This window comes from Rhineura floridana, chromosome 6 (genome assembly GCF_030035675.1).
Source record: "Rhineura floridana isolate rRhiFlo1 chromosome 6, rRhiFlo1.hap2, whole genome shotgun sequence".
NCBI lineage: Eukaryota > Metazoa > Chordata > Lepidosauria > Squamata > Rhineuridae > Rhineura > Rhineura floridana.
The window spans coordinates 15,893,039-15,919,598 of record NC_084485.1 but is presented as its reverse complement, the minus strand read 5'-3'; the positions used below and the strand labels follow the sequence as shown (position 1 = coordinate 15,919,598).

Sequence of the window (26,560 nt, the reverse complement as noted above, 5' to 3'; positions counted from 1 at the left end):
CGGCCTATCCGCTTCGCACAGGTCTGATGGGATTGGTCGGCTAAGCAAAGCAAGTACTGTAACCCCAACCTCTCCACTCTAGGTTAAGCCAAATGCGCAAGGAACTGGTTTGGCTTCTTGGTACGCAAACAGCGGAGGTAAGGCAACCGGGTTGAGCGGCCGACGAGCTAACTGACGTTACGCATATGACGTATGCGAGGGTTTGGCGGCTGCTCCCCTTTCTCAGCCTCTCCACCTGCCGCTCCCACGCACTTGGCGTATTACAGTCTTCTTTTCCTACGCACTTGGCGCACCGAGATGCTCCTGCTGGCAAAGGCAGGGAGAGATGCGATTCGCTTGCGACAGGAAACCCAGCAGCAGGGATGCACCATGTGCATCGCAAAGGGGAGGAGGGGAAGGTGGATTTGGAGAAGGAGGAGCGGGGTGGGGGGAAGCAAAGCAGCTCAGGTGGCTTTGCTGCCTCCTCCATCACCAGACCAGAGCAGCTGGCTCTTCGCCTTGCATTGGGAGTAGAAGCGTCCAGGTAAAAGGGGTGCAAGAAGGTTCTTGGTGCAATGCCCCTGGCTCATTGCAAGGCGCAGATTGTACCATCTACTCCGGCTCCCCTCCTCATGCACTGCGGCGAATGCTGTGCCTTTGCACAGCAATAGCAGCTAGATAATAACAATATTATTACAGCCTGGGAACCACTATATTATTGACACATCTTTTTTTTAAAAAAAAGACCATCCCACCATGTCGGTTGCCTTTGCTTCTGCTCGCCCAAGAGGCAAAGGGGAGGTCACCCAGCAAACTATCCAGAAGGTAACCGAGGAAGAACCGCGGGGGGTGGAATTAAGAGCATGCTTTAATATAGACGTGTGTGTGTGTGTAAGTCTCCGGGGTGGGGGGAAGGAAAGGTTAATTTTGTAAGATACTTCTGTTAAGTAGTGAATTTACAAAGGCTTGGAAGGATGGCCAGCTGGAGAAGAGGAGGAGGAGGAGGTGGAACAAAGCAAAGGTGTTCAGAGGATGGCAAAGAGGAAGACTGAGAGGATCAAAGGAGCCGAGCGAGAATGTGCAAAAATGAAACGGACACATTTTCCTTGCACGTTATTTTCTTCTTGCTTGGAAATACTTGCAAGACTGCGTATATTGTAGAAATTAGCCAAAAGTACAAACAGGCGATTGTATTTTTATTTTATTTTTTTGACAGCTTAGCAACGTTTTTAGGAAAGAAAGAAAAACCTCTCGATCAGTGGCTGTACGTCTTTATCTTTGCATTTTCCCGTTCATTTTGTCAACGGGGGGACGGCTTGTCGTGTTTTTTAGAGGGGAACATAAGAAAAAAGTGGCACTGGATCACTGGGGCTTTTCGTCTTAAGGGTTCCTTTATTCTTCCGATTATGATTTTAAAAGCAACTGCGTGCATAGATGTCAAGCGTTTAGCATGGATGATTCTGTTAGATCCTTTTTTTAAAGAAAACCCACTGCAGATTCAAAGGGAAATCCCTAAACGCTTGATGGAGGGAGGTTTTGGCTCTTTTATTTTTATTTTTTCAAAAAATGGGAGCGCAACTGTAACCTTCGTAAGGAAAACAAGGCAGGTGTTCCCCTGTGTACAAGTTTGTGATGCCGCTTTCCGAAATGGAGAAAGCCCAGAGAGGGAAAAGAGGCAAGGGAATACACCATCCCTGCCTATATTCTCCCCTACCTCCCTTTCCCAGAGAAGGAGCTGTAAATAATAGGAGAGGTGTGGAGATGTCAATAATGAGTAATTGATCTGTTAACGCTTAAACAATACCCATGATTTCCAGTGCTTGCTTGTCAGCCTCCCTCCATCCCTGGCCCTGGGCACGCTCCTTGCTTTGCTGTAGTAATTGTTCAGGAGTCGCAGCCCAGGGTCTTGGAAGAAGTCAAGGAGGATTAAAGGTCTAAGGATGGCCTGTTTGTCAATTATGATGGCGAACGCAAGAAGGAGGTGTCGGAGCACAGATCCACAGCACATCCTCAACATTTCTCCCATCCTGCACAACGCCAGAGGTCTTAAGTTTGAAAACTCATTCTAGCATGCTTAGATCTGGATGTGTACATTATGTAGGTTAAGAACCTTTTGCCTTCTTAATATGAGCAGGAGGGCAAGAATAGCCAGTTAAATGCTGAAGGCTGCAGTCCTGAACACACTGCCTAGGAAGTAAAGATGAAATCAAGGGGTTTAACTTATGAATAAACCTCGGCTGCAAGTCATATTGACTTCCATGAGAGAGATTATTGTTTCTATAGTGCACAGTGTTTTACATAGGATGAGAGGACATTCCCTGCCCCAAGGGGCTTGCAGTCAGGAAACAGATCTGAATACATGCTTCACTCTCACTGAAATCAGTGGGTCTTTAAAATACTTAACTCTCACAGCTATATCATGCCCTGTGTTACCTTTTCTTATAGGTTACTCGTTGGTACTGCACTATACTGTAGTTTAGTTGACCAAACTATTTAGTAGGCTGTACTGGAGCTTAGCTGACCAAACTATTTAGTAGGCTGGTGTAAAAAATGGAAACCGACTGCCTTCAAGTCGATCCCGATTTATGGCTAACCGGTATTCAGAGGGGGTTTACCATTGCCTCCCTCTGAGGCTAGTCCTCAGCTGGCCCTTGACATCCAGGAGACACGAGCAGGGATTTGAACTCACAGACTCTGGACTCCCAGCCAGGCTATCCTCCCCACTGTGCTATACCAGCTTATATTGGGAAATAGGTCACACAGCAACTCAGATAAAATATTCTGAATTTTATAATTTTGAAAATGTTTGTAATTAGTGTTTTTAACAAGATGGTTTTTTTTTAAAGAAAGGAGAAGACGTGTCTGGTGCCTCGTGGTTTGTTTTGCAAACCCTTTTGCAAGCATTTCATCAAAGCCCATGGAAACTGTTTGCACATTTGGATTCCCCACTACCGTACTATACATTTAAGGCCAAGAGTGAGAGCTAATTAAGGCTGGCTGTTGTTATTTATGCTTAATTTGGCATTTGGTGGATTATAGAGAGTTTAAGCCCAAGCAGGGCATGAAGGTGATTGCTATTAGCATCTTGTATTCAGGGATCCCTGTGTTTGGAGGTTCTAATTGTATTATTGATAGCAGTTGATAAACCTATCATCTGTATCAGTGATTGCCAGCCTTTCGGGACCTGTGTGCATATTGGGAATTTTGAGGAGGAGTGATGTACATTTCCCCCTTAGGTTGTTTCTCCCCCTCCTCTCCAGGTTATTCCCCTCACCCCCAGCCCACCCTAGACCAACAAAAAGGAAGGGGAGAGAGTGTGTGCACACATGAATTCTTTGCGTTTCCATGTGATCTAATTCAGCTTGGATCCAGCTGAATTAAAATGAATCTTCTTGAATTCTTCTTGAATTCGTATGATTTTATTACAGGGCCCCCCAAAACTATTGTCAAATTAAAGCCTACAGTGGCCAACTGCACAGTGAAAATCACAGATCCAGCACTTGTCAGCACCACAAAAACATTGATCCAAGGCATGGATCTTCATTTGCATAGGATGATGACAAAACTGCCAATAAATCGCAGAATACATCTGTGTACATAGAGGTGATCTGTGATTTGATGTTGGTTTTGAGGGGAACCCTCATGAATCTCTGTGATCTTCCCTGCATCCTGATCTTCCTTTAAGGCTGGGTGTTTTTCTGTTTTTGTTTTTTGTACAACAGAACCCGAGCTTGTTATCTAAAGCTGGGGGGGGACCATATCTTACTGGTACTACACAGGCATTGTATCTCCAATTTTAAAAGGAACCGGTAGCAGGTGATGTGAAAGGTCTCTGTTTGAGACTCTCAAGAACCATTACAAATCATAGTTGATAATATTGGACAAAAATACTAGTAGTCTGACCTGAGACAAGGCAGGTGCTTCAGTTCCTGAGTTATCCCAGGGCACCTGTCTACATTTCTAATGGGTTCCAGAGTTTCAGCTACAGCCCCTTGTACATTATTACAGATGATTCACATGTCATTCTGAATTTTACTGCAGCTGTATGAATCAGAAATAACAAGGTGGCAGTGATTTACATGGATCTTGGTCCAGATTTGAGTGGGAGAATTGAATCGTGGCTGGATCATGTCCATAGCCACTAATTACTGGGAAAGGACATAACTCAGTGGTAGACCAGGTGTTCCCAAAATGTGGTCCATGGACCACCAGTGATCTGTGAGTTTTATGCAGGTGGTTCACGGCATGTCTGCATTAAATGTTCATGTTGATATTTAATGGCATTTAATTGCTTCTTTTATTATATTTGTTTGTTTATTCATTCATTCAATGTATATCCTGCCCTTTCTCCCAGAGAGAGCCCAGGGTGGCAAACAAAAACACTGAAAGCACTCTAAAACATTTTAAACAAAAAACTTGAAGACATATTAAAACAAAACATTTTAAAAACATATTAAAACATCTTTAAAAACATCTCTTTTTTTAAAGCTTTAAAAACATCTTAACAAGCAATTCCAATACAGATGGATACTGGGATAAGGTCTGTACTTAAAAGGCTTGTTGAAAGAGGAAGGTCTTTAGTAGGTGCCAAAAAGATAACAGAGATGGTGCCTGTCTAGTGTTTAATGGGAGGGAATTCCCAAGGGTAGGTGCCACAACACTAAAGGTCTGCTTCCTATGTTGTGCGAAAGAGACCTCCTGATAAGATGGTATCTGCAGGAGGCCCCTCCCTGCAGAGCACAGTGATCAACTGGGTGTGAGACGATCTTTTAGGTGTCCTGGTCCCAAACTGAATAAGGCTTTATATACCAAGTCAAAACCTTAAACTTGGCCTGACAGCCAGTGCAGTTCTTTCAGCAGCAGGGTAGCATGTTTGCGATACCCTGCCCCAGTGAGTAGCCATGCTATTGCATTTTGCACCAGTTGCAGTTTCCAGACCAACCTCAAAGGCAGCCCCACATAGAGTGCATTACAATAATCCACCTGGAGGTTATCAGCGCATGGACAACAGTCGTCAGGCTATCCTAGTCCAGAAACTGCCACAGTTGTCTTACTAGCCAAAGCTGGTAAAAGGGACTCCGAGCCACTGAGGTCACCTGGCCCTCTAGCGACAAAGATAGCTCCAGGAGCCCACTCAGACTACAGACCTGCCTCTCTCAGAGGGAGTATGACCCCTCCAGATCAGGCAATGGAATGCAAATTGTAATACAATAAAATACAATATAAGAAATAAAAGAAGCAATTGGGAAAATACGATTAAAAATCATCAGGCACTTAGTGCAGTGCATTACAAATACTACAACAGGCAGAAAAATCATTAAATGGTCCATCTCAGCAATTTTCAAGTGGTCCATGGGCAAAAAAAAGTTTGGGAACCAGTGGTGCAGGTAATACTGAACTAGATGGACCCAGTGGCCCGACTCAGTATAACATAAGAAGAGCTTGCTGGAGCAGGCCAGTAGCCCATCAAGTCCAGCATTCTCTTTTCACAGTAGCCAGCCAGATGCCCAAGGGAAGCCTGCAAGCAGGACCCGAGTGCAAGAGCACTCTCCTCTCCTGCAGTTGCCACCAACTGGCATTCAGAGCGTAGCCATCATGATTCTTTGGGGAAAGTCATGTGCTTTAAATATATGGTGTGTACACAACCACACAAGTCTCTCTGCACTCCATGTTGCTCTCTGTTCTCTGCACCGCACCTGTCATCTCCCCCCACCCTTTCCCCACCCGGCAATCTATGTGCCCCCTTCTCTCCCTTCCCCACTTTTCTTTCCTGTTTTTGTCCCCTTGCCACTACCACCACTTTTCCTCCTCCACTTCCTCGTTGACTTTTGCTGGAGCAACACACAAAGCTTTCACTCTTTCAGCAATTCACATCTCCCTCTGAATCTCTAGCAAGAGGGGGTCCATGTGGCATTTCCTGGCTGGCTGCAACTGGCTGGAAACAAAATGGCGCCAGCTTCCTCACTTGCCTCTGAATTTAAAGAGAGGAGGAGCAATGCAGATGTAATGATGGAGGTGGTCTCCCATCCCTACCTCCGCTTTTGATGGGCTTTCATGGACCTTGTAGGTTCCCACAGGGCCATGAGAAAGAGCCACAAGCAGCCAGACATTTGGAAATCTCCTAGGGCAGTGCTTCCCAAACTTTTTTTTACCCATGGACCACTTGAAAGTTGCTGAGGCGGACCACTTAATGATTTTTCCGCTTAAGGTAGCCATTGTAATGTGCTGTGCCAGGTGTTGTATGAATTTTAAATTGAATCTTCTTATTATTTAATAAATAATAAATAACTTGCATCATATATTGTAATTTATTGTACTACAGTTTGAATTTCATAGAATTCAAATTGTAGTACAAGGAAATGCAGCAGAAGAAATACATTTCCAGGAGACAAGATTAAATTTCTTAATTCTGGCCTCCTCCATTAACTTTGCTGCTAATCCTCTCCACTCATTCCAAGTGCTACCCACCCACCCAGTTACTTCCAGTCCATGCCCCTCACCTTTCAGGTGTACTCACAGGTTTTAAGAATGACAGAGCAGCTGCTGTGCCCACCATTCACCGCTGCCCCCCTTCTTAACAGACACGCCACAGACCTCCTGAATGAAGCTCGCAGCTTGGGAACTCTGCCCTAGAGGGCAACAGTTCATCCACAGGCCTTATTTTCCATACTGACCTGATGAAAATCTGAACAATTTTCAGGAGCCCAGTATAGCTGTTACATTTGATTTGGCTTTTTAATTTTTTAAGCTGGTGTTCAGCAGGGGAGAGAATAAATGTATTTAATTATACTTTAATTCTACTTATTTGAGTATTATTTTAAAGTATGACCAAATGAGGGCTGTGTGTTGAGTCAGAGAAAAAAAGATTAGTGGCGAAATATCTTGAGGGCTTGGACATATTTTTAAAGGAATGTAAAAGAAGAAACATTGTTCCCTGCCTCTGCTAAGGATAGAGCAAAAAGTAATTTACTTAAATTACATGAGATTAGTATGACTTAAACTTTAAGAAAATCTTTGTGATTAAAACAGCCAGGGTGGAAGAATCCCAAGTGTTTTCTTCCGTTCGTTCATTCGTTCGTTTGTTCATTTATTTGATTTATATCTCTCCCTCCCAGTAAGAGCCCAGGGCAGCAAACAAACACACTAAAAACATTTGAAAACATCATAAAAACAGGCTTCAAAATATATTAAAACATCTTTAAAAATGTCTTTAAAAAAGGTTTAAAAGATATTAAAAAACAATTCCAACACAGACTGGGACAAGCTCTCAAAAGGCTTATTGAAAGAGGAAGGTCTTTAGTAGGTGCCGAAAAGATAACAAAGATGGCTCCTGTCTAATATTTAAGGGAATGCTTGATCTGTTGGACACTAGAAAATGTGATGATGCCGCTGAAACATAAGAACATAAGAACATAAGAAGAGCCTGCTGGATCAGGCCAGTGGCCCATCTAGTCCAGCATCCTGTTCTCACAGTGGCCAACCAGGTGCCTGGGGGAAGCCCGCAAGCAGGACCCGAGTGCAAGAACACTCTCCCCTCCTGAGGCTTCCGGCAACTGGTTTTCAGAAGCATGCTGCCTCTGATTAGGGTGGCAGAGCACAGCCATCACAGCTAGTAGCCATTGATAGCCCTGTCCTTCATGAATTTGTCTAATCTTCTTTTAAAGCCATCCAAGCTGGTGGCCATTACTGCATCTTGTGGGAGCAAATTCCATAGTTTAACTATGCGCTGAGTAAAGAAGTACTTCCTTTTGTCTGTCCTGAATCTTCCAACATTCAGCTTCTTTGAATGTCCACGAGTTCTAGTATTATGAGAGAGGGAGAAGAACTTTTCTCTATCCACTTTCTCAATGCCATGCATAATTTTATACACTTCTATCATGTCTCCTCTGACCCGCCTTTTCTCTAAACTAAAAAGCCCCAAATGCTGCAACCTTTCCTCGTAAGGGAGTCGCTCCATCCCCTTGATCATTCTGGTTGCCCTCTTCTGAACCTTTTCCAACTCTATAATATCCTTTTTGAGATGAGGCGACCAGAACTGTACACAGTATTCCAAATGCGGCCGCACCATAGATTTATACAACGGCATTATGATATCGGCTGTTTTATTTTCAGTACCTTTCCTAATTATTGCTAGCATGGAATTTGCCTTTTTCACAGCTGCCGCACACTGGGTCGACATTTTCATCGTGCTGTCCACTACAACCCCGAGGTCTCTCTCCTGGTCGGTCACCGCCAGTTCAGACCCCATGAGCGTATATGTGAAATTAAGATTTTTTGCTCCAATATGCATAATTTTACACTTGTTTATATTGAATTGCATTTGCCATTTTTCCGCCCATTCACTCAGTTTGGAGAGGTCTTTTTGGAGCTCTTCGCAATCCCTTTTTGTTTTAACAACCCTGAACAATTTAGTGTCGTCAGCAAACTTGGCCACTTCACTGCTCACTCCTAATTCTAGGTCATTAATGAACAAGTTGAAAAGTACAGGTCCCAATACTGATCCTTGAGGGACTCCACTTTCTACAGCCCTCCATTGGGAGAACTGTCCATTTATTCCTACTCTCTGCTTTCTGCTTCTTAACCAATTCCTTATCCACAAGAGGACCTCTCCTCTTATTCCATGACTGCTAAGCTTCCTCAGAAGCCTTTGGTGAGGTACCTTGTCAAACGCTTTTTGAAAGTCTAAGTACACTATGTCCACTGGATCACCTCTATCTATATGCTTGTTGACACTCTCAAAGAATTCTAATAGGTTACTGAGACAGGACTTTCCCTTGCAGAAGCCATGCTGGCTCTGCTTCAGCAAGGCTTGTTCTTCTATGTGCTTAGTTAATCTAGCTTTAATAATACTTTCTACCAGTTTTCCAGGGACAGAAGTTAAGCTAACTGGCCTGTAATTTCCGGGATCCCCTCTGGATCCCTTTTTGAAGATTGGTGTTACATTTGCCACTTTCCAGTCCTCAGGCACGGAGGAGGACCCGAGGGACAAGTTACATATTTTAGTTAGCAGATCAGCAATTTCACCTTTGAGTTCTTTGAGAACTCTCGGGTGGATGCCATCCGGGCCCGGTGATTTGTCAGTTTTTATATTGTCCATTAAGCCTAGAACTTCCTCTCTTGTTACCACTATTTGTCTTAGTTCCTCAGAATCCCTTCCTGCAAATGTTAGTTCAGGTTCAGGGATCTGCCCTATATCTTCCACTGTGAAGACAGATGCAAAGAATTCATTTAGCTTCTCTGCAATCTCCTTATCATTCTTTAGTACACCTTTGACTCCCTTATCATCCAAGGGTCCAATTGTCTCCCTGGATGGTCTCCTGCTTTGAATGTATTTATAGAATTTTTTTGTTGTTGGTTTTTATGTTCTTAGCAGTGTGCTCCTCAAATTCTTTATAATTCTGACATTTTTATTGTCAGCCCTGAGCAGAGCCAGGCCCTAAAAATTCGATATGGGCTGCTAAGAACTTAAAATATTTTTTTCATGTGCTGCTAAGAGTGGTTCAGCCATTGAATGAGCTTGCTTGGAAAGGTGTATCATTTTTCTTCTCTTGAAAGCTTCAAGGAAGGGAAAGGCGGGATGCTTTTAAAGACAAACACAGACAGAAAGTTCTACTATTAGGAGTAACCTTCCACATTTCCAAATCCAGGATCCACCTTTATTCTCATCCTGCCTTTAATCCAGGGGCTGGAAACTTCTGACCTTCCAGATGTTGCTAGACTACAGTTCCATCATCCCTCACCATTGGCCATGCTGGTTGCCAGTGGCTGAGGCTGATGGGAGGTGGAATCCAGCAATGTGTGGAGGGCCAGAAGGTCCTCACCCTACTATAATTGCTTCGTTTCTTTCTGTCATTCTCTCTCACTCTCAGGCTCCAATCCTCAATCTGCACAGGATTGCACTGCCAGTATTTCTGATTATATCTCTGCTTTATCTTCTCCAAATCTCTTCTGCTCCTTCTCTCTCAAGAACATCTCTGTTGCACTGTTTTTGCAGCCTCCCTTTTATAGGGTTGTGCTGTGACCCTGCTGTACACAGCTCATTGGTTGAAGATCAGTAGATCAGAATATGATGCCCCTAGTTGCTTCTAGTGCTTTTGTGCTTTTTTTGGTATCTGTTCCTATTATGTGGATCATGCCTAGAGCTGCTCTAGAAACTTTATAAATATTAAGTACAATCCACCTTTGCAATAGGAAGGCTTGTATATTGCAGGAATGCCTGGCATAGGGAGGCAGTGGTCTCACTTCAAGTGCTACCTGGAGATGCTGGAGATTGAACCTGGTACCTTACGCATGCAAGGCAGATGCCCTACTGCTGAACTAGGGCCCTTCCCTAAGAATCATGTTTGCTCATCCCTTTATTGCCATGACTTCCATTTTGTATTCCATTTCTTAGGCTGTGAACTGTTATATAGCATATTGTTATGTGCTTTCAAGTCGATTACGACTTATGGCGACCCTATGAATCAGTGACCTCCAAGAACATCTGTCATGAACCACCCTGTTCAGATCTTGTAAGTTCAGGTCTGTGGCTTTATGGAATCAGTCCATCTCTTGTTTGGCCTTCCTCTTTTTCTACTCCCTTCTGTTTTTGCCAGCATTGTGGTATTTTCTAGTGAATCATGCCTTCTCATGATGTGTCCAAAGTATGATAACCTCAGTTTCATCATTTTAGCTTCTAGTGATAGTTCTGGTTTAATTTGTTCTAACACCCAATTATTTGTCTTTTTCACAGTCCATGGTATCCGCAAAGCTCTCCTCCAACACCACATTTCAAATGAGTGGATTTTTCTCTTATCCGCCTTTTTCACTGTCCAACTTTCACATCCATACATAGAGATTGGGAATACCATGGTCTGAATGATCCTGACTTTAGTGTTCAGTGATACATCTTTGCATTTGAGGACCTTTTCTAGTTCTCTCATAGCTGCCCTCCCCAGTCCTAGCCTTCTTCTGATTTCTTGACTATTGTCTCCATTTTGGTTAATGACTGTGCCGAGGTACTGATAGTCCTTAACATATAGCATATAGAACTATTAATATTGTTGACTGCCTTTCACCATTAGGCCCCAGGGCAGATTACAATTTAAAATTCAGTATTAAAAACAGTGAAAACAATTTAGTCACAGGAATTGGATGGGTCCAGAAAACATCTCAAGTGTGAAAAGGCAAGAGTTGATATCTTGAGTCTTCAGGACTGGGCTGGATATATACTATGCATCAAAATGAATGAACCAAATACAGTAGGGCCCCAAAGCGGAACCCATTGAATAGAATGGCGCGCGATGCCTGAAAACCGCTGTAAAAGTGGAACAAGCGCCGTATGAGTCGGGCTTTAGTCTAATTGCGTCTAATTGAGACCACTGTGTTAGCGAATCACTGTAAAGCGGGACCCTGCTGTAATTGCATGTGCTTCCTCCAATTGCTTTCTGCAGAACTCTTAGTGCTGATTAATATATAATTATAAAATACTATGTAAACCTGAGCAAAACTCTACAGTCTGCAGCTGTGTCATTCTTTAACTTAAAAAAAAAAGCAGCAAGAAAATTACTAAAGGACTTTAGCCTTCTTCCATGTGAATTAAATGGGGGAGATCCTCGACCCATTCTCTGATTTCCCCCCCAGCAGTGTTCCCTGGAAACAGAAAGTCTTGATCTAGAATTTGGCCTACGGCATAGTTCAGTCAATCATTGCTTTTGATTTGCTGCTAAACGCCATTTTGGTGGTGCATGGCTGCACAAAATTCCCTTTCTGAAAGGAAACATCTCCAAGGAGGAAGAATGGATTGACAGTGTTGCTGGTCTCTTTTCGGTGGCTGCTTCAGTCTAGTCACTGATGTGCATTTCAGGCTGTGTCTCGCATCCCTGCTTCTCAGACCACCATTCCTGGCTTGCATCCTTTTATCGTGGAATAGGCTCTAGTGCAGGGCTCGCATCCACCAGGAGCCCGGCATTCAGTACTATGGGTCCAAATCTGTTGAACCAGGTGAGACCAGGCAGACCCCCTCCCAAGTTGAACTTCAGGTGCTTGGTGAAGACTTTGTTTTTTCATTTCAGCAGGCATTCTGAGTAAACATTTCTGATTTTATGTTTAATTTAACTGATGTTATCTTTTATAACCTCATTGTACACTGCTCAGAAACCACAGTGATGCGTGATATATAAACTGTTGAAATAAAATAAATCATCTCGGTAAAACCGAGAGGGTCCCTCTCCAGAATAAGAGTGCTGATCATGCAGCAGTGCCTATTCATTGCAGTTCACAAACAGCTACTCTGGCACTCTGATTAATGGGAAGAATGTGGCTGTGTATTGTCCACCACACATTGAAAGCACATGACTTCCCCCAAAGAATCCTGGGAACTGTGGTTTGTTAAGGATGCTGGGAATTGTAGCTCTGTGAGGGGTTAAATACAGTTCCTAGGATTCTTTGGGGGGAAGCCATGACTGTTTAAAGTGGTATGATACTGCTTTAAATATATTCTGTTGATGGAGCCCAGCCTCTTCCAAAGGTTCTTTCTTGCCCAGATAGTGAATCTATGACTAGGCTGTACTACTTCAGATTGTGGGTGAGTACTCACCTCAAACAAACAAACAAAAATCCTTCCATGTAGAAAACTAGATGTCAGGGAGAAGGGTGCCATCCCAGTGTTCACCTTGACATGCTAATTTGCCAGGTGCAAGGAATAGTTTTGTATGGAAGAGCGTTCAGACATGTTTTAACCCCACCTGCTGTCTGAAGTGGTGCAGCCCAGATACAGATTTCCCACCTCATTGAGAAGCTGCCCTCATTGTGCTCTTAAAAACGGAAGGATCTAAGTCACTCTGGCATCTTGCAAAGAGGACCCAAGGTGATGCTTCTCAGATTAAGGGATCTGCAGAAAGGGGTGTGCTCAGTTCCCAGGAGCTCTTGTTGAAGCAGTTCTCAGACTCCCTTCCTGCCCTTCCCCCACAGACCACTTGAACATTTCTGAGCAGACCACTAAAGAAAGTTTTTGCTGTTATGCAAATCTAAGCACTCATACAACTCCTGTTTAAATAACTGTAGTCTTGCCTTTCTAATGTGGTGGATTCATTTCTGACTGAACATGAAGACATCACGATTAGACAATTCTTCCTGTGGCATCATGATCAAAACCAGTGCAGTATTATAGGGGGGAAAGGGGAGCAAAACCTGCCCCCTCACCCACGATATTGGGGCAGGGAGCAAGTTTAGCTCCATCCCACTGATGTCCCAGAGTGAGTCCCTTTGCCTTCTCTCCTCATACAAATCAGGTGTGGAAGCTTTTTCATCCCAAGGGCCACGTTCCTTTCTGAGCAACCTTCTGGGGGCCACATGCCAGCGGTGGGCGGGGCAACTAATGTGAATTTTGCCTTTGTACAGGAGGCTTGTTTCTACACATGCTCACACACCTCTAGCCACCCTCCATCCAGGGCAGCAAGAGGCATTATCAGAGTCCAAGGACACAGAATTCAAGGCCAGGATAAACGTTAAAAGGAGATGCAAAGATTTGGAGGCCCACATTTGAGCCCCAGGCCTGAGGCTTCCAATCCTTGATATGAATGAACACCTCCACTGAGTGCTGGCCGCAGGGGTGGGGTGGAGAGAGAGCAATGCCCTTAGGGGCAACATTAGAGTGGACCAATCTGCCTTCCAACTATGATGGTGGATGGTCCAGCCTGCATTGTCAAGGGCCACATGGAAAGTGGGGAGAGCACACAGATCGGCTTTGTATCCTCTCCTAGGATCTCTGCAACATATACAGGCCTTCCGATCACACCATGCTCAGAGACCTATAATTCAGTGGTGGAAAACATGGTTTGTGCGCAGAAGCTCCTAGGTTCAGTCCCTGGAATCTCCAGGTAAAAAGGATCTCAGGTAGCAGGGCTATGAAAGATCCTGACCTTAGAGAGCAGCTTCTAGACAGAATAGACTTGAGTTTGCCAAAGTGAGTACAAGGGCACTCTCAAGGTCTTCCCTTGGTGCCCATGAAGCCTTTGAGACCCCCCAACCCCTGACCCTTTGGTCATGGCGTAGTGAGGGTGGGTTATCCTTTCATCCCTTGAAAGGTTACATAGAGTTGTAACAATGGTGCTCTTTTCCACTTCCTGTTTCAGATCTATGTGCTTTTCAATGCTCAGATTGATTCTATGGCATCTGACCTTTACCCAGATCCCATGGAAGTGTGTGTGTCTGCATGTGCTTTCTCTTTGTGGAGGAAGGAGATGACAGAAGTGACTAGAGGGAGCAGAACCCACAGTACTCGCTCAAAAAACCCAAAAGTGCCCCTGGGCCTAAATAGGTTGATGACTCCTTAAAGGTACCAGCAAGTAGTCTAGTTCTGTATAGGACAGCTTCAAATGTTCATTTGCATGATGGTGGGCATTTCACAAATATTATCATAAATAGCATTCTACATGCTTTCTTCACCTTGATTGTTTACTTTTAATTGTGTTTAATACGCATGCATAAAGAACATGAAAGAAACAAAGATTACAGGAAGCTTTAGCATAACAGAGGAAACGTACAGGGTCCTTGGTTATGTTTCAGTCAGACATATCTTGATCTTTTATTTCCTGTCTTTCAATACAGATGTTGGATGAAAATCATCATCTAATACAGTGTATTATGGACTATCAAAGCAAGGGCAAAACAGCAGAATGTACTCAGTGAGTATGATCTTTCTGTTGTGTGCTTTGTTTAAAGCATTTCTAAACTTGGAGTCGCCTTGGGGTTGCCTTGGAGAAGACGATCATGGAAGATTCTTTGTTCTTAATGCTTTGTTTTGTTTTTGTTTTCTGATAACTGTTATGATATGATGTGGGAATTACCTTATTTTATACCTACTTACTGTATAGTATACATTGTACATTTTCTGATAGTTGTTGTTGCTTTTTAATGATGTGCAGGCTTTTGGGGTGGGTTAGGTTTTTTTCATTATTGTTTGATGGTTTTTTTAATGTTTTAATGTAATTCGTATGTTTTTATGTTGTACGTCGCCCAGAGTGGCTGGATAACCAGCCAAATGGGCGACTAATAAATTTAACAAATAAATAAATAAATAAAATAAACTGCTTAATATTTAGGTGCAGGCGTAACTTTTTATTCTTAGACAGGGAACTGGCCATTTCAAATGGTGTGACTCTTAGGACGCTACTTCGAAGGCAACAGGAGCCATAGCGTGGCACTGCACTTCTGGGTAAACACAGTGGCACATTGTAACTGCCAGGGCCACCTTTAAGGGTCATAATATTCAGGCATCTCAGATGGCCCATGCCCCCCTGGAAAAGGCCATAGTTCAGTGGCAGACTATTTGGCTTGCATGGAGAAGGTCCCCTGTTCAATCCCCGGCATCTCCAGGTAGGGTTGGGAGAGTCTCCTTTCTGAAACCCTGGCAAGCCACTGCCAGTCAATGTAGACAGTACTGAGCTAGATGGACCAATGGTCTGACCCACTATAAGGCATCTTCCTTTGTTCCTATAGTACAGCACAAGGCTTGACTCTTTTATGCATGTTGTTGTTGTTGTGTGCCTTCAAGTCAATTATGACTTATGGCGACCCTATGAATCAGTGACCTCCAAGAGCATCTGTCGTAAACTGCCCTGTTCAGATCTTGTAAGTTCAGGTCTGTGGCTTCCTTTATGGAATCAATCCATCTCTTGTTTGGCCTTCCTCTTTTTCTACTCCCTTCGGTTTTCCCCAGCATTATTGTTTCATTTTTCATTGTTTTTTCTAGTGAATCATGTCTTCTCATGATGTGTCCAAAGTAGGATAACCTCAGTTTCATCATTTTAGCTTCTAGTGACAGTTCTGGTTGAATTTGTTCTAACACCCAATTATTTGTCTTTTTCGCAGTCCATGGTATGCACAAAGCTCTCCTCCAACACCACATTTCAAATGAGTTGATTTTTCTCTTATCCGCTTTTTTCATTGTCCAACTTTCACACCCATACATAGAGATCGGGAAGACCATGGTCTGAATGATCCTGACTTTGATGGCTTTGCTGTCAGCTTCTTCAACACTCTCAAACCCCCTCACCACATTAAAGTCTGCATCCTAAAGGGGGTTATGCATATTTCACATGTAATATATGGGCAGTTGCATATAACACTTGAATATAATATGATTGACGATGCGTGAGTCGCACAGACAAAAGCAGGTGTTTGATGGAAGCAGTAGTTCCTATACAAAACAGTACCTTGCTGGGTTTGTGGAAGAGGCATGTTAGATCAGATGGACACAGCCACTCTGGAAGAAAGGGCGAAGTTGCCTTTTTAAAAGGGTTTTTTTTCCCCCTAACCTGCTTTATTTTCTTCACATAATGGTATGTTCCCTTGCTTATAGGTATCAACAAATATTGCACAGAAATCTGGTTTACTTGGCGACAATAGCAGACTCGAACCAAAATATGCAGTCCCTGCTTCCTGCTGTAAGTACTGGCGTGGACCCTGGATCCAGTGTGTTGAGCGCTGACTTATGAGACTGAATTAAGTCCATCACTTTGAGCATAAACCATTTGACAGATGCTTTATATGCTTTTAGGTTGAGACCTATCCCAGTCTGCATCTGTGTCAGAATTGTTTAATATGTTTTTAATAATGTTTTTAACCCTTTTTTAAGGTTGTTTTTTTAAATGTTTTTAATGCTGTTTTGTTTTAATGTATTTTAAGATCTGTTTTTATAATGTTTTGAAGTGTTTTAGTGCTTTGTTTGCCACCCTGGGCTCCTGCTGGGAGGAAGGGCAGGATACAAATTAAACAAACAAACAAATATGGGGAAATAAACAATGCTGACAACAGGGCATGTCTGGAGCTGATTTCCACTGCACATATGTTTAGGGTCAATACCAGGGTCGTACAAAGTGCTTTCCCTTATCACTAGCCTGCACATGTCTGGGGGCTGGTCTACGCATGAGGTGGGAGAGTTTTGGGGTGGAAGAGCTGGAAGGGACTGTGCCATTTCAGACTGCAGGTGGGGAATTGCTTTTATGAATTTCCCCTACATTGTAAAAATAATTTAAAAATCTACTCCTTGAAAGTATTAAACTAACATAGCAGGAAAGGGGTTGAGCAAAAACCTTTCACCCAGAAAGGCTGAGTTTGGGGGGATTTTTTAATTAGCAGGGTGGGGTTTTTTGAAGGAGAAACAGGAAAAATGGTCTCTTCCCCCATCCCCACCCCACCTTGGGAGTCTGAAGTAACACCTTCCAGAATTCAACCACCTCAGTCTTCTCTATGGGTAGACCAAGCCTGAGATTCCAGATTTTGACTTCTAGGCAGCACCTCATTCCAGAAATTACCTAGAGATGGCGGTGTGTCATCTTTTTAAGGGATGTTGCTGTTAGAGTAAACAAATATTGCATGGTCACTTTAAGGGATATTTTTTCTTTTACCTAAAGGATTGTGTCTGTTGTTATTTATATAGAGAAAGGTGGGCTGGTTTACATTCTCGTTCCGCTGCTTGTATTTTTACAACTTTGCTAAGAAATAGGACCAAACCAAATTAGTTCCTATTTCTGTGTGTGTATTTTTATAATACCGAACAGTTGCAGAGATGCAGCAAGCCTTATTCTGCTGTTGCCACTGTCTAGTCCAGGGGTGGGGAACCTCAGGCCTGGGGGCCAAATGTGGCCCTCCAAGCCTCTCTACCTGGCCCTTGGGACTCTCTCCGCACCACATCCCCTTCTCAGCAGCATCCCTTCCCCACAGGCTACACCTCTGCACCCTCCTTGAGTGGTTTGCCTGGTTAGGGATGTGTCCTTAAACTCTAACCATGCCTGTTGCTTGCCTGATGGACCACAGAGAGGGATGTGTGAGCGTGTATTGAAACTACCCTATTGTAGAAAGGTCACATTTAAATTGGCTGCTCCACCCACTTTTGCCTCCATCCCCAACCACCACTGGCATGTGGCTCCCAGAAGGTTGCTTAGAAGAGATTGTGGCCCTCAGACTGAAAAAGTTTCCCCATCCGAGCAATTTGTCCTTCATTCCGGCTTGCTCTACAGTGGGTGGCAAAGAAGAGCCAGTAGCAAGCCAAAGGTAACAGAGTAGGAGAAATTGCTCCAGTGGAGTATCTCCCTGCCCTTGGGAGGGCTCTTAAAAATGGATGCCATCTCCCAGGTGGAGGCTGGCAACCCTAAGCTAGATGGTGAATGGATAGTAAGTCTCCATTCCAGCAATGCGCATGTGTCATTTCAGGGGATGCATACATACAGGTGGGAGACCTCTTATGATTTTTGCTATCTCGTCAAGATCTTTGCATGTGCTGCTGCTGCTCCTTTTCTTCCTCCTCCTCCTCCTCCTCCTCCTTCTCCTTCATAATATTATTTTATTTTATTTATAGATTGACCTTCATTCTAGAGTATCCCAGGGAGGTATATACAACAACCGATAAAAATACAATACAAATATTTAAAGTAATGAAAAAATCTTACATAAACCAATCAAAATTCCAGCATTCCAGATGCAGTGCAGCATGGCACAACTATACTTCATGGGTTCCCTCATCTCCCAAAATTCCATAGGAAAAGATGTGTTTGACACTGAAATGCATGGGACGTGTACATGCAAGTTATGGGTTGTATTCAGCGTAGCACTGAGGCGCACATTCCATCAGTGCAAGGATTTCTCCTTGTGCAATGGAATGTTCTCCTTCTCTTCTCCTCCACGTGCCCCCTAAACATGTTCTGGAGGTTCCCCTGACCCCCTGAGCAGATTTGGGGGCAGCACAGGAAGATGGAGTGAAAACCCTGTTGGGCAAGTGGAAGTCATTCCTGTCATGCAGTTATTTAGTTGAATACCACAAATGGGCCTGGTCAAGGTTGAGTTTGACCATGTGGAAATGTTGGCTACGTTCTATTCCGACGACCCAGGGCAAATTCCCTTTTGGCTTCAAAGGAAGCTTAACCTGCACAGGAAAACCAGATGCAGACCTTTGTTTAGCTAATATATCCTTTCCTTTTGTGCAGCTAAAACTGGAATATTTCAAAACGTTCAGGATGCTTGGCTATGTTTTATGTTGTGCTGGAAGTGCTCCCATCTGTGAGTGGAAAATGACAGGCTCTGGTCTTGTGTGTGCATACACATACTTGTTTCAGTGCTCTCTAATTAACTGCCTGCTAATTAGAATAGATTACAAAATAGCAGAGCTGCCATTATGTGACATATTTTTGTGTATCTCCTTACCCTGTGATGTTAACCTCTCAACCTCATGTTAACCTTTTGTAACTATCAGTGCTTTTTATCCAAAAGTCATATTATTTCACACACACATAAAAAAAGATTGGTTTCTGCTTCGATGAAAGAGGTGATCTTATGTGTAATTACTATTGCTGCTGATTTGCTCATTGTTGAAAAGCCTTATTCCTGAGTTGATTCATTATTAATCATGTCTAATAATAATAAATAATGGCAGGAATTCTGTCAGATGACCAGCCCCAAGCTTATTCTCATAACAAATCTCTCTCCCTGAATCTTTTTTTCTCTCCTTCTTGCAATCTGCAGCCACCGACGCAAAACATGAACCTCGGTCCAGGAGGAATGAATCAGAGCGCATCCAACCCGTCTCTTCATTCACAGAGCAACCTCAGTGATGCAATAGGGACAGGCCTTCCCCCTCCCTCCCTCATGCAGAGTCAGATCAGCAATGGTGAGCTTTGCGTAGTTGCCTGGCAACTGCATCGCAAATGCTGAAGAACTTGTTTCTGAAGGGGCTTTTTATGGCTGTTTAACTAGCCTCTCGGGCATGTGGAAAACCTTAGCATGGGCTTGAATATGCACACAGATTGGTTGCAGCTCTTTCTACAGTTGCTGCTACTGTTCTGCAACAATGGGTTTCCTATCAGAGGAATCGATCTGTGAACACGGAGGCAGGTGCTGTTCAAATTGTTGAGCATATGGAAGCTATCTTCAGCAGCTTTCGTGGGTAGCAATAAAAGCATTGGGAGCCGGGATCAAATCCTTGCTGTGTCACCTCTTATTTAATTTGAAGCGTTTCGAAGGGTGGAGAGAGCACATGAAGATGCGTGTAAATATGACACAGGCGGAGGAAAGTGAGAAAAAGTCCAAGACCGAATTCTTTTAAAGCCTTGTGCAGCCTGATCCTGTGCATGTTTACTTGGAAGTAAATCCCACTGTATTGATGTAGCCTTTTCCCCAAGTAAGCACACCTAGAATTTGCAGCCCAAAGCTCTCCCTTTACAATAACTATGCAAGCCTGCTCTGAAGGCACATGAGACCAGCTCCCTGCTGAAGCTAAACAGGGTCAGGTCTGATCAGTGCCTGGATGGGAGACCGCCTGGGAACCATACATAAGCTGCCTTGGGTTTCTATGATGAAAAAGGAAGGCGGGGTATAAATGTAACAAATAAATAAATAATAAGTAAGTCTCACTGTGCTCAGTGGAGGTTTTCTCCCAGATAAGTGCATATGCTTGCAATCTAAAAGAATAAGAAACTTCAAGAATTGGAAACTTTTGAGTGTTTCCATTAGCAATTGCATTGCATTTTGCTAGTAACACAAAGGGCACAATCCAGGCAAATCCAGCGCTAAACTCCACCAATTTCAGTGGAAAAGGTAGGCATGCGTTCAGGGCTATCAGACTGAGATCACTGAGACTTTCAGGCTGATCCTGTGCATTTTAACTTGAAGGACATTTCACTGAGTTCCATGGGGGATACTCCCCAATAAGTGCAGCTTTAGGCATTATTAACTGTGGGTGAATTTTTCTCATAGATAATAAACATCAACTTGCCAGAAGAGCAATTACAGAGTAAATACCAGAGGGTATCTGTGATAGGCACAATCCTAGATGAAAGTCCTGACTCCAGGGGACATCGGATGCTGCCTTATACCAAGTCAGGCCATTAGTCCATCTAGCTGAGTATTTTCTACACTGAATGGCAGCTGCTCTCCAGGGTTTCAGACAGGGGACATTCCCAGTTCTACATGGAGATGCCAGAGATGGAACCTGGGACCTTCTGCATGCAAATCAGTACCACTGAGCTACAGTCCATCCCCTCTAAGCATCTTGCCTCAGAACTAAATCCCATTTAGTTCAGTGGGGCTTCCTCCCAGAAAAGTATGGATAGGATTGCAGCCTTACTCTGTTACTGCAAAAATAAAAAGGGGTCATCTGGCACTTTAAGGACTTAGGTGGTAAGCGTAACCACGTCTACTCAGAAGTAAGTATGGATAGGATTGCACCCTTAGTCTGTTACTGCAAAAATAGTACTTAGTACTGTTAATGTAAAAATAAAGGTGTCATCTGGCACTTTAAGGACTTAGGAGGCAAGCCTAACCACATCTACTCAGAAGTAAGTCCCACTGAATTCAATGGGGCTTACTCACATGTAAGTGAAGTTAGAATTCCAGCCTAACACGGTTTTTGTAGCATAAGCTTTTGCAGACTAGAGTCCAGTTTAAGCTACAAATAGCAGCTTCAGTGAATTAATTTGTTCACTCACGTAGTTGTTCTCTGCTCACCAAACACATTTCATCTAACCTTATTTTAAAAGGAAGCTATGGCAGGACATTTTGCCCCCCCACCAGGCTCTAAAGCTATGTTCTTTTAAAAATGTTTAATTTTCATTGTTCTAAAATATCTGAGTATTAAAAAAAACTCATTCCTTCAGTTCTTTACCACAAATAGTTTAACAAAATAGGTATTATGACCTCGAAGTACAACAGTGTACAAAGTCATTTGAAATAATGGTGTAATCCTTCAGAACAAAGGATGTAAGGTAAAATGTAGGTTCCTTTATTCATTCTTTGCTAGAGTCAAAATCAAGCTGTTCCAGCCAAGGTTAAAACTTGCAGCCTGCCTATGAGTCTTTACGGTAGACCAGAAATGGGGAAATTGGAGCCCTTGAATCTTGAATCTAAAACAAATTAAAATAAAAAAATAAAAAGTTGCATAACTTGAGCACAGTCTTTGAGCTTTCTGCTGAAGAGATCTAGAAACCTTGGATTGGGCAACTCAAGTGGAGATCTGGCCATCATTATTCCCCCTCTTTCTTTCTCACTTTCTTCTAGGTCCCAATCATGTGTCTATGCAACAGTCAGGCCAAAACACCATGCCCACGACTTCCCTGAGCATGACGGTCAGTAGCCATGGAACCGGAACCGGCTATAGCCATACAGTGCCTGCGTCTCAGAATGTTCCAATGCAAGGCCAGGGATCAATAGGCAACTATGTCTCTCGAACAAATATCAACATGCAGTCTAATCCTGGTATGGTTGGCTTGGTTTGACCAGGTCTTTTTATTCTTAGATAGATATATCTTTGTAAAGTGTCAGGGGCTAGCTGAGCTATGACCACTTGTAGCACAATTAGGCTTGGGGATGCAGACAGTGGTGGTTATCAGGTTCAGAGCAGCTCTGTGTAAACTCTGAACAGCTCTATGTAAACTCTGAAGCTTGCTTACTTTGGGCATTGATGTGTTTTATTTATGTAGTGCCAACTATGTACACGTCTCTTTTACAAATGAGATGACAGGTCCCTGCCCCAGGGGGCTTACAGTCTAAAAATAGATGGAGGAGCAAGAGGGAAATTGAGATGGTGGTAAGCATAAGCAGTTATTTCACAGTTATTTCACTGTAACTTAAGTGTAGTTACAGTGGGCAGTATCCAGTGTTCTCTGTCCACTAGCGCAAGGGCTCTTGTGTTCATGAACAGATGAATTTTAATGTTGCACAACAGAGGAATCCAACGCAACAGCTATGCTAGCAGAAGTTTGTTGCGCAACGGATCACACAATCGATTGTGCAATTAAATTACCAGCAAACTGCTTCTGCATTCTTTTGTGCGACAACATTCTGCTGGCGCCAAACATTTCGCCAGCAGAATGCATGTACCACTGAATAACTGTAACTTAGCGCTACATTGGATACAACGCAGTATATATTTTTAAAATTTTAATTTTTGAGATTTCTGTTTTTCTCAGGGCTGCGGGAGGGTGGGCACTGTGTAGAGAATTTGAGAATGTAACTCATATGTGTATGTGTGCGTTGCAGTGTCCATGATGCACCAGCAAGCAGCGACGTCACATTACAACTCTGCACAAGCAGGGAGCCAACATTACCAAGGGCAGTCTTCCATTGCCATGATGAGTCAGAGTAACCAAGGCAACAGCATGATGGGCCAACGGCCAATGGGCCCTTACCGGCCTTCACAGCAAGGTAAAGTCTCCAATCTGTACACCTCCACAGTGTTGCATGCAGTGGCAGCTGGTGGCTCCACGTCAGTGAGGCAGTGGAATCTTCCTTGAAAAGTCAGACTAAAACCCGGAGTGGATTCCACTGCCCCACTGACATGGAGCCACCAGCTGCCACTGGTTGCATGTGTCCCAAGGGCGCAACCAGATGACATGGGAGATCCACAATTGGATATGAGTTGGGTCTTTTCAAATGGCAAACGCTGCTGCCAAGGGGCTTGACTCAGATGTGGCACTGGGAAGCCAAAGTTAATCAACCCTTCTTCCCCTACCATTGCCGTTTTCCTGGTTATGGGCCAAAAAGCAGCTGAGGAGGGGAACATAAGAATATAGGAAGCTGCCTTATGCTGACTCAGACCCATTGGTCCATCTAGCTCAGTACTGTCCACACTGACTGGCAGCAGCACTCCAGGGTTTCAAGCAGGGAACAATCCCAGCCTTACCTGGAGGTGGCAGGAATTGAACTTGGGACCTTCTGCATGCAAGGCAGATGCTCTACCTCTGAGCGATGACCCTTCCCCTAAAGGGGGTAATCCAGAAAAGAGCCCAGAGGAATGGGACAAAATAACCCTCCCCCCCATGCCATGGTCCTGATCAAAATCAACCTCCCCTCCCAGACAATGTGATAACGGATCTTCATCATCCCATGTAGTCAGGCTCTGAGTCTTACAGAAAACGCAAAGTCTTAAATACACGCTTGCCTGGGTAGAAGACAACAGTCTTGGTCACTATTCTTCAGTACCTGTGTCACCATTGCTACAGAGGGTTTTTTTATGGATATTGGAACCTGTGGCCTCCAGATGTAGTTGGACTTCAGTTCCCATCAGCCCCAGCCATCATGGCCAATGGTCAGGGATGATGGGAGTTGGAGTCCAGCAACATCTGGAGTGCACCAGATTCCTGGGGTATGAGTTTCAGCTGAGCTTCACTCGCGCCAATTTTTAAAAATATTTTGCCAGTCGGCTTTCCCCTTTTATTCCCCACCCCTTACCACTTCCTGCCACAACTGCAGTTGTGGTGTACTTTACTGCTGGTTCCAAAGAGGAGGGAGCGCAGCGGGTTTCTAGGGTGAGCCATGAAATTCTTTCATCTTGGAACATACGCACAATGGCTAGCAAAGTTGCCTTTCCTAAAGGGTGCTGGCAGAAGGGCCTGAGATTCCAGCTTCTGCCCTTGATGTGCATGAAAAAGAAAGAAAGCCGTTTGCAGCTGGAATGAAGTCAGCAGGAGAGACTAGTCTGGGTTTTGCAGCAGGTGGCTTGCAGGAAAGAGCCATGGGATTGTAAATTGGCTGGGGTGGACTCCAAGTGCACGCTGCATGCTACATTTCAAGTGATCTTTCATCAGAAAGGAAATTAAATCGCTGTAGCGCCAGGGCCGGATTATCCATTAGGCTTAGTAGGCTGAAGTCTAGGGCCCCGGAGCTCTTGGGGGTCTGTGGAGCACTGGCCTGAGGGCCCCTGGAGTTACAGGGGGCCCTCCGTGATCCATGGAAGCATCCGCGGACCGCCATCCCCCTGCTATCCCCCCGCTTTACCTACTTTTCCGTTGTTTTTTGCGGCGCGCAGATTTGCCATCAATAAAGATGGTGGCCGAGGTTTCCTTGAGGGCTGAAGCCTCTGCTGCCATCTTGGCTGATGGCAAGCATGTGTGCTACACGTGCACATTGCTGCCATCAACAAAGATGGCGGCAGAGGCTTCAGCTCCTTAGGGAAACCTTGGCTGCCATCTTGATTGATGGCAAACTGGCACGCGCCGCAAAAAAACAATGGAAAGGTAGGTGAAGCATGGAGATAGGGGCCCCCAAACACCAATCATCCTAGGGGCCCTCCTCAGCTTAATCCAGGCCTGTGTAGCGCTGGCCCTGAACCTTCCCACTGCATGGGAAGCAAGAGCACACAGCAAACTGAAGCTGCCTCGGCTGAGTCAGTGCACAGCCGGCAGCAATTCTCCACCATCTCGGGCAGAGGTGGTGTCTTTGTCTTTCATAAATGTCAGTTTCAGGAGGGGAGGAAAGTTGCAAATTTTATAATGCTCTCCCACAACTTGGCCCCTTTCCTCCACGTGTTCTCTGCTAGATTGGCATGACATCCACTCTAGTTCTAGACCATAGTTCCAGACATAAAAATAAACAAAAATGTTAAGCAATAACTCAGTAACCCCAAAAGAAACCACAGTTGGTGTTGTTTTGGAGAAATACTGTTCTCACTGTGAGCATTGTATCCCATTGAATCAAGACAGCAGGGGTGGAGTTGTCTAGGGTTTCGGGGGCTCTTACACCCCTTACCTTTTTCAGAGCAGGGTCTCAGCCGGGTCCCCATGTCTCTAACATCCTATGAGACAATCAGCATGAAAGGGCAGTGCATTAATCACTGAGAAGAGCCTTCTAACAAGCTTCCTTGTCCTTTGCTGCTGATTGGAGCCAATCAGTGAAAGGTGAGTTGGTCACTGAGAAGGCTCTTCTCAGCAGCTGACATACTTCCCTTTCATGCTGATTGGCTCCTAGAGATATCTGTTGTTGTGGGAGAAGGTTTAAAAAGGATCTCATTCTTAACCCAGCAGCAAAAAAAAAAAGGGGGGGGGGGACATGGCTTTGGCTAATAGGAAGGGACCCTGCACTTCTGAATTTGCCATTACACTACTGCAAGACAGTGGCAGATAGGCTGTGGTTCCTGCTCAGCCATGAAACTTACTGGGTGACCTTGGGCTTAGCCACTTTCTTTCAATATAGTCTGCTCAGCAGGGGTATTGTGATAAAAAATAGGATAGCCCCATATGTTCTACCCTGATCTTTTTATAAGAAGGGAGGGAATACAAATGTGAATAACACTAAAAATAACACTAAGACTTAGCATTTATAGAGGGCTTTTACAGCACAATTATATTATTATTATCATTGTTGTTACAGTTATTTAGATCCCACCTTTAAGGATACAAATCCTTCGAAGGGGTCTGCCAAGTTACCTTAAAATACATTTTTAAAAACTGAAAGTAAAAAAGTGCCAAAGTCCTCCTCGTGACTGTGTTGGATGAAGAGATGGAAAGGCGGGGAGCACACAAGCCCAACGCTTAGTGTGGCTTGACTTGGCACCATGGGTATAAAATGGAAATGGACTGCCTTCAAGTCGATTTCAACTTATGGCGACCCTGTGAATAGGGTTTTCATATAGATGTCCTATATATGGCTACTTAGAGGTAAGTCTCCTTCAGTTCATGGGACATTCTACCAGGTGTGTGTATAGGATTGCAGTCCTAGTGTTTTCAAAGCACTTCACATATATTTTCTTGCAGTCCTTACAACAACCTTGTAAGGTAGGTCAGTATAATTATCCCTCTATTGAAGGAGAGTAGGACTGAGGCCAAGTAAAAGT

At 44.0% G+C, this 26,560-nt stretch overlaps 1 protein-coding gene across 4 annotated transcripts in view; it reads left to right on the top strand.

Annotated features, from left to right (window-relative positions):
• Window positions 1–69: 69 nt before the first annotated feature.
• SS18L1 (SS18L1 subunit of BAF chromatin remodeling complex) overlaps window positions 70–26,560 on the top strand; it is a 44,905-nt gene continuing 18,414 nt past the window's right edge. For 2 of the 4 annotated variants that reach the window (XR_009763362.1, XM_061631085.1), the window contains exons 1-6: window positions 423–804; window positions 14,569–14,645; window positions 16,322–16,406; window positions 19,480–19,624; window positions 22,009–22,206; window positions 22,990–23,154. Coding sequence is in view for 3 of the 4 variants with exons in the window: in XM_061631085.1 (XP_061487069.1) it covers window positions 736–804; window positions 14,569–14,645; window positions 16,322–16,406; window positions 19,480–19,624; window positions 22,009–22,206; window positions 22,990–23,154 (739 nt within the window). In the remaining variant the exon portion in view is untranslated. Of the gene's footprint in view, window positions 138–422; window positions 805–14,568; window positions 14,646–16,321; window positions 16,407–19,479; window positions 19,625–22,008; window positions 22,207–22,989; window positions 23,155–26,560 lie in introns of those variants that run through there. The other 2 variants (XM_061631086.1, XM_061631087.1) reach the window with 2 other exon arrangements.